Source organism: Melospiza georgiana, chromosome 9 (genome assembly GCF_028018845.1).
Source record: "Melospiza georgiana isolate bMelGeo1 chromosome 9, bMelGeo1.pri, whole genome shotgun sequence".
In the NCBI taxonomy this organism is placed as follows: domain Eukaryota; kingdom Metazoa; phylum Chordata; class Aves; order Passeriformes; family Passerellidae; genus Melospiza; species Melospiza georgiana.
In genome coordinates, this window is record NC_080438.1 from 14,128,580 (window position 1) to 14,141,892 (window position 13,313).

A 13,313-nucleotide genomic window follows, 5' to 3' on the forward strand; every position below is an offset into this window, starting at 1 on the left:
TTCACCACCTTTTAAAATGCAGTAAAGGTTTCTACATTGATTGATGGAAGATACGGTAAACCTAAAATACAAATCTCACCATCTGATTTGTGGAACATAAGTTCAGAATTTTGGAATTCACCAAATACATGGCAAAATTATTGCAGTTGGTTTCGTATGTGTTAATGTTTGAAGCTCTCTTGTTCTAGGAAAGGCCCATAAACATAAGCACTTACTTTTATGCCAGTGAAATTAGTGAAACGCATGTCTTTTGCTAATTATCCACACTATTGGGCAACACAATCGTAAGGTTTCTACAGAAGAGGAGGATTGTTTGAGACAGCTTCTTTGTTCGAAGTCTTTCTATGTCATATAGTATTTTTTTTTTAGTGCAGACATTTACATTTTTCTTAAAAGTTGCATTTTGCCTTGAGTTCTGGAATTTTCTTGGCTTTCCAGGGAAGTGCATATAGTGCATTGCATATAGAATCACAGAGAAGACAAATAGTTAGCTCTTAGTGTGTTATTATCTTCCACACATTTTTATATTATTGCAGTTCATAACACTGCACCACAAGCTGGAAAACAGTAAAAGCCTCTTTATTTATCAGATTATTACAGGTATCCTCGGGTGTATCTCATGTGTATACATCCTGTCAAAATATTGCAGGATTTTGACAAAAGTGTCTGAACTTGTTTCAAGTGACATGACATGGCTTTTAACTGCTTTTTTTTTTTTTCAGTTTTAGTATTTTTAAGAGTAGATAATAAAAGTGTTACCCGTGCACTAAAAAAACCCAGAGAATTCCTTGCTGTACAGAAAACATCAGTGGAGTTTTGCAGTTAAATAACTGTATGGGAAGTAATTATGATGCTCTCTATAATTGCCATTTAAAAAAAAACAGTCTTGAATCCTGTGGAAGGTATAACAGGCCTAATTAATGCCCACACTGTTTCTCCAGAGAAACAGATTTTTTTTGTAATGTAAATGCACTGCATAGAAAATGTTATTGTGCTTATTTTATAGCTTTTTTTTTCTCTTGTTCAGCAGTAGTATGAGATATTTCCCAATATGATGTGTACCTGTCTTCAGGACTGCAAGCTCTATTGTCATTCTGAAATGGGGAAAACAATAGCATATTTCCAATGCTTTTAAATGTTGATGTCAATTATGATCTGAAGTGTGTTTCCACATTGAAGAAGTGTGGATGTGTTTGTGCGTGTCTGTGTGCACCAATTTATGTTCTAAAGTAGGTGGCTATTTCATTGTTGTGTTCACTGTGTGTGCATGGAGTCAAGGTATTATCAGGAGCATTCCTTTCAGCTTTCACAATAAAAGCTGAATCAGAGGCTGAAAACACTGACACATGTGGAATTTCAGAGCATTTCCAGGGACTGATAATTAATGGCACTCAATCAACCCTGCACCTTGTCACTGATGGCTGATTAGAGTTTAGCTAATGAGAAGCATTCAGACAACAGTTGGGGATTTTTTTTATTCAGTTATTAGTGTGGTTGGGGATCTCTGTGGGTTTAAGCCTGAGCTGATATCCCCAACATGCTCTAGAAGAACCCATGTAAATGGTCAGACTATTTTCTGCTGCCTGTAGTTTTGTGTGTACATATTAAGCAGGTCAGGGATCACTACTTTATATGTTTATAAAGCTACATTGCTATTTATGTTTCTAAAGTATCTAAAATAAAGTGGCCTTTCAGTTGCACTGAGTGGCAGAAGGGGATTGTTCTGTTCTGTGCCTGGCAATGCTCATCCCATACTAACAGCTCAGTTTAATGAGGGCTGTTTGCTGAGACATTTCCATTGGATCCAGATTCATCTCAGGGCTATCCAGTGGAATGGCAAGAAACAATGGGCACAAACTGAAACACAGGAAATTCCATTTAAATATAAGAAAAAAGCTGCAAGGGAGATTGAACACTGAACCAGGTTCCCCAGAGAGGTATAGTTGGAGATATTCAAATCCTGGCTGGATGCAGTGTTGGGTGGCCTCCTCTAGTTGGCCCTTCTCTGAGCTGGAGGTTGAATAACAGGATCTCAAGAGATGCTTTCCAGTCTCAGCAAGTCAGTGGCTCTGTGATTTGCTAGGCTGGGACCTAGCTGGTTATGCCTGTGCAGGCTGGGGGTACCACTGAGTGTCTGCAGGCAGAGCTCTGAGCACAGGTGGGGGTTTGCCAGTGTGCTGGCATGCTCCGCAGCAGCTCCCCAGCAGGCACACCTGGGGCTGGGCTTGTAGGTTTATCTCTGAACAGCCCTCAGGTCTTGTCCAAGGGCTGCTGCTGGGGAATCTGGGCATAACTGGTGTTATTGAGCCCTTACTTTCCTGAACTGCAGTGGTGACATCACGACATAGGATTAATCAGACAATAATCCTGAATCCTTGTAGTTCTTACCCAGTGGGGTTGCAGGAAGGGTCACCTGATAATCAGTAAATCCAAAAAGCTTGCTAATTCCATAGACTTCTCTGCCAGGATGGAGCTGATAACTGGCTTGCGTTTCGTAGGTGTGCAGTGCCATCCAAAATCAAGATTTCACTGTCATTGATGACTACTGCACTGGACTGAAAGCTCTTCTTTACCTGAAAAGCATTGAGGAACTTGAAGACTGGGATGGACAGAGTCCTGCAACCATGCGCCATCAGAAAGGAAAACCAGTACCTAGAATTGCTGATCTGATGGGAAAGGTATGTTTTTTTATTGCCATTCCTGCATAGTAACACTATGTCTTTGTTTTGGATGTAATTCCATAATCATTGTATGCAGTTTCTGCTACTTACCTTGATTAATCACTGCTGCTGTCACAATTAGTCACCGAGTCATTTTCCTTCTGACTATTAACAAATACGTAGGCAGGTTAAGAAGACAAACTTGAAATGACTTGATACAGGCTAACATTTTTACTATAAATATGATCTCTTCACATGACTAATAACTAATAACATCATGTCTTTAAAAAAATATAGGATGCAAAATTTAAAATGCATTAGAAAAAGTTCTGGAACTGCTTGTTTTAATGAAACTCAACTCACTTCAGATTGATCCTAATTTTGTGCCAGAAGCTCCTGGGTGTTTTAGCCAGGGTGCAACATTCAGGAGACATGCAAAAACCCTCTTGCACTGGCTCTGAGCAGCTGAGACAGGACCAGCTGTTAGCTGGAATGTGAGGTTAGGTAGGAGTAGTCCTTCAGTCACCATACCTGAGCATCTCGTGGTCTTTCATGTGTGCTGATGCCCAAACCCTCTGCAAGACAGGGACGTTCTAAATGAGGATTGGTGGCACCATACAGTTTAATAAATTCTGCAAGATCATTCAAACCTAGAAAGTCTGTGATGACATGGGAATGTAAATGATGGTCAGCATGAAATCCTAACCTCTGGACTGTCTTTCCTCTCTGCTCTAGTAGTTCCCTGATACAAAAGCATTTTTGGGGATTTTTGACAGATGCAATGGGTTGCAGCTGCCCCAGCCCTGCTCACCCCTCCACCAGGGCACCTGCTGATCCCTACTGAGAGGCAGGGAGGTGTAACTGGCTTCCTGCTGATGCCCGGCTGCCTCCTGCTCTAAGCAAAATACCTGCACAGCAGGGAGGCCAAGCTTTTGTTTCTGGTTACTAGAGGGGATCACTTTGAAGACTGATTTCAGTTATACATCATGCCTATTGATTATCCTTCCAAAAATCTGATGTACGACTGTTGAAAATGTTGTAAAAAGTAAAGAATTACAAAAGAATAGGATTTGGAGTGTCAAACGCCTCCAAATCTCTGCTTATCATTGCTGATGACTGGAATTGGATTTAGCAGGAGATTAGAGACCCCTATATTGTTGTTGTTCTCTGTGGAGCTCTGAAAATTATAACATTACCTTCAAGGAGGAAAGACAATCCTATTCCTAAAGCTCTGGATAATACACTGCTTAAAAATAAACCAAGATATAAGCAGTTTCATTTTCATCTACTTATGTTAAGCAGTTAAACCAGGCTCAAAGGGTTATAGCTAAACTTCTTTCCTTTAACACCTGTGGAAACCTGCACAGCATTTCCAAATCATGTTACAGATTTGTTGTAATTCTTCTTTCAAGCTGCACTCGGTGTTCTGTCTTTGTTTTACCTTTGTATTTTACTAAAGAGACAACCATTGTCAAAGATGTTTCTCCTGTCCTTTTGAATGAGAAAAAAAAATTGTAATTTTTAGTCTTTTTTTGCTTGTCACTACATTGATAATTAACTTAAAAAGGTTGCATGAAAATATGCTTTAAGGAAGCATTTAATAATTCAAAGGAGTCTTAACTTCAAACAGGTCACATGAAAAAGAATAAAAACAAAGCCCTATGTAATCTTGTGTGGCTGGCTCTGTTAGACATTTAAAAGACATACAGAATATAATTTATTGTGTATTTGTATTAGCACTGAACTATAGCATTGTTACATTCCTACTAAATAATAGCATTTAAAGTTAAACGGGCTGCATTGTTGATAAGCTATTGATACATTTTAGGCATAAGCTCAGGATGGCTGTTTGTCCAGGAATGAACATACAAGGGAAAGGAAGAAAAATAATATAACTCTGGTAACTGGAAATACTGTGATAAATGATCCTACTAGGGGCAATCAAATACAAAGACTTGATATCATTAATATTTATAATATCCTAATTAGCAAGACTGTGCCTAAGCAGTGTTATTAGTGTAACTAATTATGTTATCATAAACTAAGTTTGCAGTATTGTAGGAATCAGTATTCTTACTTTCATAAATTATTATCAATATTGGATTTCATGTACTTGTGCCTAGTAAATTTAGTTAAGTACTGTAGTTTCATCTCAATTCAAACACAAATATCTAACTTGCTTGGCAGCAAGTCATTAACACGTTTGTGAGTCTCTTTCTAAAATGATTTCACTAAAAAGCATGTCCTTACTCTCTGTTTGGAACAGAGAAAAGAACCTATTGATATTTTCTCATTGATAAAATAATGTGTGGGAATCTATATGTTATATATGAAGTAAAATGTGACAGTCAAATTCCTGCCTTATAGAGACATAAGGAGCTGCCCCAATTTGTGTTGGTGTATACCATGAGATGAAATGCAGTTTCTTCAGTAAGACCTCTTAAGAAGCTAAGCAGCAAATACAGATGAACATTTGCATTCAAAAACAACAAAAACAACAAAGTTAATCTGCTGATTTTGATATGTTGTGGGTTTGATGCAGTAGATTTTAAAATATACAGGAATCATCCTCCTTTTCATTACAAGATTACTGTTCTTTTCAAATAGAATCACAGGGATAGGAAGGTCAGACATTTGACATTTTAGTAATATGGAAGTGATGGAAAATTATTTTCACCAGCATCAAGAACCATTTGCTTTCTGATTGTATACAAATTCATTGAGCCTCTACCAGTTTAAATAAATTACAGATTTAGGAGCCATTCTGTTCCCAGATAAGTATGTTCATCATGGTATCTGTTTTGATTCACTGTGCAATATTGAATGTTAATGTCTGTATTTTTATGTAATGGTGGACTATTCTTTTTATAATTCATCGTCCACCCTGGTTTCAGCACCAAACGGATGCTGACTGCAGAGTGTTGCAAGAGCAGAGTGACACAGTGGAGTTTTGTCATTAAATATTTTAGTATTTGATGACCAGAGTAAACTAAAAGATAAATACCTTCTTCTAAATGGTACTCCTAACCTCAAACTGAAGTTGTCTTGCCATGCAGTCACCAGATAAATGACGAACTGAACAGTTATCACTGTCAGGTGTTACATTTATCACAATAATTTCCTTCCTAAACAGAGAGAAAACTGAAAGTACTGTGCTAAATAGTGTAATATAACAAGCAGTTAAATAGCAAACATAAAATGCTTTGCCTGAAAAAGAGATTCATGTTGATTAGTATCTGTTCATCCTTCTGCATTAATGAAACTAATACTTCTGATAATTTATAGCCCTTGAAATATCAGAAGCACCACAGCACTGGAAAATGTTTTGGAAACTTGAGTGCTCTTTTTCTGTTTCTCACTGTTGCAGAATCTATTTATTTTTGTATGTAGACCCTAAATTTATCATCTTTGAGCCAGCAGTATTTATTTTCTGATAGTCTTTTCAGTAGCTTTTTCCCTTTTGCTAACGCAGCAATTGCTGCTGGAGCCATTGTCCAGGATGTGACCTGTGGTACTACACTGCCTATAACAGGAGTGAGATTCCCACTTAGGAATGCCAGCCTCATTGGTTTCCAGTCACTGGGTTACACAGGTTTCCATAGCTCCACCAACTGTGCTCATTCTTTCCTGTGGTTGTAACCTATCTGTAACAGCTCTGAAGAGAGTCCTAGCACAGATGCTGTGTCAGACTCACAGAGGTGGCCAAAGCCAGAGTTCTGGGCTTCCTTCCTCATTGCTTTTGTTGAGTTGGGTTTGTTTGCTTTTTTTTTCTGTGGGAGGACCTGACACTTGAAACCTTGGCACAGGTGACTGTCATTAATGTAAACTCTGAGTGACCTTTGCATGGAATAAAAGCTGTCAGCCTGTCTCAAGTTTAATCTCAGTGTGCAAATCTTGATGCTGAGATGAGAGAACGGCAAAGTAAGGATGACACCAGAGTGCTTCTCACTGACTCCTTCAAGGAAGAACTTGTGTAAAAGCACACTTACCTCAGAATGAATTTAGGACTGAGATCAAGTGCCTGATGCAGTCAGGAAGACAGTTAAGATGTAGTGCACACTCTTACAACCCAAAGTTATTAGGGTGACTGCATAAACCAGAGGAAGGGCACAGTTGGTCTCCTTACAATACAAAATTAATAGAATTATGTTTTAAAATAATGTTCACGAGTTTCTCAGGAACATACATGACCAGGAGCAATAAAGATAACTCTGTTCTCACTAGGTATCTGAACACAGTGTAGTATTCCCCAGAGGTGCAATTTGATCCCTTGTGTGTCTCGCTGTCTCACCTTCTCTGTTTGTTACAGGACTCCTTTATTAGTTGCTCGCTGATCTTAATCCAGAGAGCTGAGGTGATTCTGTCCCAGAAATGCACCGTGTCAGCTGGTGATCACAGAAGTGGTACAGCGTGTCTCTGTAAAAACTTCCATTAATGTCACCTACAAAAATCATACTTAATTCAGTGGCTGCTATACATGTCAGGTAGCTAACCAAAAATCTTGCCATGCATTCAGCTGGTAGGTGTGTTTGTAGGAAAAGAATATATATGGATGTTTCATATTTTGCTTTCAGCACCAAGAATTATGAACAAGTGATATTTGTTTAATCATGTCTAAATGATAAAAAAATTAAAAATAACAAAAACTAATAATTTATATATCTTTATTCCAGAAATATACAAAAACCCAAAGGAACTCAGTGGGTAGTTCTCAACTGTTTAGGTTGTGCTGTACTAAAAATGTTAAAAAGACATTTATAGACACTAGCTTTATTCATCAGGCAGATGAGAAAGAATGATGCTGTACATGCACAGTGTATGACTGTTGTGTTCACATTGCTGTACAATTATATTTCCTGAGTCCCATACCTTCTCTCGATGGTCTTCTCACGGCAGATCTTCACAGCAGTGGTGTTGTTGCTTCTCGGTCAGGGCTCCTCTCCCAGGCTCTCCCTGACCACCCCACCCCCTTTTATCTCAGCTACCTCCATGGGCTACAGCTGCTGCCCAATCAAGGACATCACAGCTGCAGCCCATTTACAATAACCAGAATCAGGGCAGGGTCACTAATACAATAGAGAGATCTTTAACTGCCATACGTATATTTACAATACATAAGTTAACTCAGGCCCCCACATTTCCCCCTTTACTTTTACCAATTTTACAATTACCATAGACATTTTTGTCCCAGCTCTCAGGCTGCCACATATGACTTCAATGACATTTCATCACCTTAAATTTAGCAACCTTCTGATATTCTTCTCTGAGTGGACTTCCCATTGGAACAGACTTCCCATTTGGACTAAAATGTTCATTTCCTAAAAGTTGTCTGTGAATACTAAAATCTGAGTCTTCCAAACAGTATAAACCTGCTAAATTCTAACTGTACTGCAGTCAAATCTAAGTAGTCTTTTGTATGGCAGAGAAAAAAACCTTGGGAACTCAGCCATGCAAGAACCACTGCTGCATCATAGAGTTTTGTCTGCCTTCAGATTCTTCAAGACCTCTGACTACCATCACTGAGCAGAGGTTTTCACCCTTCATTTTTGGAAGTGCTCCTTGTTCTTTAGGAAAACAAATTTGTGGGCAGTTGTTCCTCTTCTATGTTCTCCCTCCTCTCTTCTCCAAGTGCAATTACCTCTGTGCAATAATTTTTCTTTCCTTCTTAAATGTGTTATCACAGAGGCATTACTGTAATTCCTGGCTGGCTCACTTATGGCCAGCCACGAGTCCATCACTGGCCAGCCTTGGCTCTGTCAGACACGGGGAACCTTCTAACAGCTTCTCACAAAAGCCTTTCCTGTAGCTTCCCCTGCCACCAACCCTGCCCTCACAAACCCAAGAGAGCTGTTTGATCCTCTTTCCCATTAGCTAAAACTTGGACCTGAAATATGGCTTTCAGCCAGACAAAGCCTTTTAAGTATAAGCCAGTATTGATCAAGAAACCTCTTACTTTAGGATATTATGGGAACTCGCATCAGCACACTCAGGGACTCTTGCTGCAAATGCTTGTTGGGTTGCCCAAAAATACGTCTGCACCATTATCTGCAGGAAGATGAGGAAATAAGTCCTTTCCTTCTGCTCCCCGCTTAGCCTTTCAGCTCCTCATCTGATGATGAAAGGCCTCCACAGGCATTGCTTCAGGTGAGAGTCTGGTGGTTCTCTGTGGCGAGAGCTCTGCACCCCACTGCACAAGTCATATTTACCAGCTTTGCTGCCATTGGTGAACCTCCCAGCCTTTCAAGCTGAGCTCAATTATGAGTCTGACAAATTTGTAGAAAAAAAAGTACCACTTTAAAATCTTTTTTTCCCTAATTGTTCTATTATGGAAGTTTATGTTGTGATTACCTACAGTGCTGTTTCTCACAGAGAGAGCAGGTTACGTAAAATGTATCTTCCCTGACGGTGAAGCCATTTGCAGTAGAAATGTGTAAAACAAAAGGAGCTAGGATTATTAAAGTGTATTTTAAATACTTTAATCTTTGGGGGGTTTATATGGACTGTGTGCTAAATTTGCTTTGAGCATGGAGTTTAAAGTTTCAGATGCATAGGCAGTAAATGTGGCTATTAAGAAAACCGTGTATTTTACACTAACTCCTTGGCTGTGGCAGTTTTAGTGCATTCACTGCTGGCAGCGGACATCAAGCCAGGAAAATCCAACTCCTGATGCAAAAGGATTAAAAAAAAAATCCAGGCACTGCCAAAAATACATAATTCTTTTTTTGTACTCTGCAGTTTGTTTTACTTAGGGAAACGGCCTGGTCATACCCTGCAGCATGCATTCATTACAGTGATCTTTGACTGGCAGATGCAGAGTAATAAGATGCATATTTTAGTGCTTATTATAATACCCTGTCCAAAAACAACTTGACAAATTTGTGATTTCGACAGTATCTCATTTTGCTGGCTGCAGTGCTCTGTGATTGCCTGGTCCACGTGGCTTCCAGATTATGCATACCACCAATACTGCTCATTAAAATGGCCACAGTTCACCAGTTTCGGTAGCTTGGAACGAACTTGGAATGAATTATTATACAACAAAGAGGCTGCTGTCATGCAGAACAAAAGACAAGCAAAAGAGAGCTTCGGCTTAATGAGGCTAAGTGAGTGTCTCCCCTGCATCACCAGCTACTTGATGGCCTTTGAGCATGGATTTTTTTTCTCCACAGGCCAAAACCTTTGGTCTATTATTTTGTGTTTATGCACCTTGAGGCTAATATACATTTTAATATGCTGCACATGGAGAAAAAAAATCAGCCATTAGATTAGAACATGTGCACTCCCTGTTAAGTTAATGACAGCCGAACATAGAGATAAATTTAGGTTTTCATATTTAATTATAGCACAGTGCAGTACGTTTAGCAAGGATAAATTGCACTATTATTATGCTTCATTTTTTTTGACATCTTTTCATATTAACCATGCACACTTACCCCCACTTCCTCCCCAGTGTCACACATAATGTCTCTGTGCATCATCCTTCTCTAACACCATTAATTTTTTATTCTGTACAGTTGTATATGTATTGTTGTATTTGTTACTTAGGGTTAGCTTGCTGGCTGGATAAAACCATTCAAAACAGCCCTTGTGTTAGGTGATCTACATAGGCGCTAGAGACAGAAAAGACATAAAAAGAACTGGCTTGTGTGGCCAGAAATGGTTCCTCATTCTGCTCCCAGAGTAGGGTTCCCAGCCCTTCTTCCCTGGATGCTTTCGGTGTGGTATACACTGTCTGACTGCAGAGGAGTAGCCCCTTTCTCAAGGAACTGAATAGGAAAAACCAGAGAAATAGTGTTTGGAAGAGGTTAAATAAGTTCTAAAGTGGATTTTAGTTGGATAATATTGATATGGATGATGGCAATGTTAATATAAAATGTCTAATGTTTTAGGTAGTATGTGGCATTTGTTGAGGTTTTGTACACGTGCTGTCTCTGTTTGTCAAAGGTGTTGCTCCAAGAATGGCATCAGGAATTAGGCCAGACTTCAACCTTATAGAAGACAACATGAAATTAAACATGGAGGCACGTTGGCATGCAATTCAGTATTTGAGCGTTCTTATAAAGTTTAATGTGAATATTTGATAGTTTCTGTGCTGCCGTGGATTTGATGGTGATGCTGGATTTTTTTTTATTACCTGAGAATGCTTTTAAGATTTGCTTTCAGCTCTGGTCTGAGCTATTCATGTAGCTGTAGTTTGTGAAATATATGTTTGCATGCTTCACAAAATTAAGGAAATACTGCTATTTTCCAAAGTGGATTAGAGCAGGTAATAACTCACAGGAAGAAGATTTTCTTCCTCCTGCTGTGTGTATAAGCAAGCAGAAGATATTATGCTACAGGCTTATTCCTAGATTAGTCCTTATTGGATAGTTGTTTCGTGACAAAAGACACTGTGGCTTGATGACCAGAGGGTCATGACAGGAATAATAATCACCATATGAAAGAGTGTCTGGATCTGGGTGATAAAGCATTCCTCATCACAATCAGTCAGCACTTGCTGGTGCAAGAATTTTCCTCAATGGCAGAGATCAGCTTTTTCATATTAATTGAGAGCCAATCGGTCTCTTTTCCTCTCCCTCTCCTCCCTCTTTCTCCTACCTTCAGTTCTGTACCAGCTTTTCCTGCTAAAGAGTATTTTCTTTGTCAGGTGAAGACAGATTTTGGGGATGTTTAGGATGCTGCAGTATTTGTGGGATTGGTATTGGTTGCAGAGCCTTACTCTTTGTGTCCTCACTGAGTAAAGCCCAGGTCAGTAATGATTGATAGCTAATTGTCTGCAGTTCAAGCACTAGAAAATGGGTTGGCAATTAATTTATGTGTGCAAAACTCTTCTCCCTGATTTTGTAAGTGCAGATTTCGATGCAAATTGCATTCATGAAAGCAAGGTTGTGGCTTTCAAAATGTAAGCTATAATTACTAGTCTGAGAACCTGATGATACAAAATTCTTCCTCTAGAATCTACCCCTAGTGAGAGAAGACATTTATTAATAACATTGTGTATTTCTAAGCAGTACTTCTAACCATCTTTTAGTTCATTAAGCCCTGGTAAAATGCTTGGTATTACATGAGGTGTAGTCTCATTGGAGTTGCTGTATCCTACAGACTTCCAGATGGCTTAGGAATATCTGTGCAATCAGAAAGGCCCCTTTTGGATGTATACGTAGCTATTATTAGTAAAACCTGCTTTTATATATGTGTCCCCATGTATTTTATTTTACTAGTCAGAGGCACACATACTGATGTGCAAGAAAAGACTTGGACTTTTACATTCTGAAAGAATCATTGTCCCTTTAAGGTTCTCATCTAAAAAAGCTGTTTATTTGGATAGCAAGGTACTCTGTGGGCCACAATGTCCATGCAATAAAGGTGCAAAATTAAGTGGGTGGTATTGGTCATAGACAGCAGACTTAGAATTAATTGTAAGTCACTGGAGCTGTAAGTATCTAACAGTATGCAATTGAAATGTCTTTTTACTTAAAGAAGAAGATCAGACTTAAGGAACATGATTATGACCTTTACCATTTACTTTATTTTTATTGCTATGGAAAGCCCTTGAAGGTTTTTCTGTAGTCTTGTGCAGTTTTGATTCAACCACATGGGTGTCTTAGCAGTCAAAGCTGTACTTTCTGAGTTTTTTATGGACAAATGGACTAAAAATCTCTTTCTGTTCCATTGTCCACGAATCACACGTTGGCACAGGACAACTGACCCCTGTACCTGAATGGGGCTGGTGGCACACCATTTCTACATGGAGAAGTTGAGAAAAAAGATTTCTGCACTCTGCTGACCTATTCATGCTGAACAAAACTCATTAAGGCCCAAGAACTGTGTTTGGGTTGTTCCAGGGAAAAATTACAGCCAGCCTGTAATCTGTTGCTCCACACTGGGGCTCTGTAATAGTTTGAAGTGGCCTGGCAAGAATTTTATTGATTTCTTGGGATCTCATTCAGGCTGATTGAACTTGTGTGCTCTGATGGTGGATGTTTAAGAACACCTTCCCTAGCTGTTATTAAGAAGGTGGGTCTAATCCTCACACAGGTAAGACCTTGTTTGCCCTTCTTTCAACTCAGCAGACAAGTTTTAATGAAATAGCTCCTTTATATTTTATGCCATTGCTATGTTTTTGATTTCCACACTTGTAACTATCCAGTGTAAGTAAGTCAGTATAAAACCCATATATTGGTCAGGATATGTCACATTATGTATCTGTTCTTTCGTTAATCATTTTGTGTCTTTCTGGTGTGACTGCTTGGAATAATTAATACATTCCTTTCTATTACTACGTTGTATTTTTTCCAGTTGATGATTTATTTATATAAAAGCCATAAAATACTTTGTTTTATACATTATGTCTGGATTCATGAGAAATGCAGACACATATCACTGAAATACAGGGTTGTTTTTTTTTTAGATCAGCCAGGACAAGGTCTCGCAGTTGAGTTTAAAGTAGTTTAAGTCTAGAACCTATAAACTATAATTGTGTTTATTTATATTAACCATCATTACAGCATAGAGCATTTTATCCTAAATGCTAATCATTACTTAATATTTTCTGAATATTTACTACTACTACTACTGCAACTAATATAATATTAAATATATGCCAAAAGGCATATTTTCCAACTGCAAACTAAAAGTCTAATCTAGTCTCTC

General features: G+C 38.7%; 1 protein-coding gene across 1 annotated transcript in view; it reads left to right on the forward strand.

Moving 5' to 3' along the window:
* Window positions 1–13,313, forward strand: part of DPYD (dihydropyrimidine dehydrogenase) — a 329,513-nt gene that overhangs the window by 284,662 nt on the left and 31,538 nt on the right. The window contains exon 20 of the mRNA XM_058029810.1: window positions 2,499–2,678. Coding sequence (XP_057885793.1) covers window positions 2,499–2,678 — 180 coding nt within the window. The remainder of the gene's footprint in view (window positions 1–2,498; window positions 2,679–13,313) is intronic.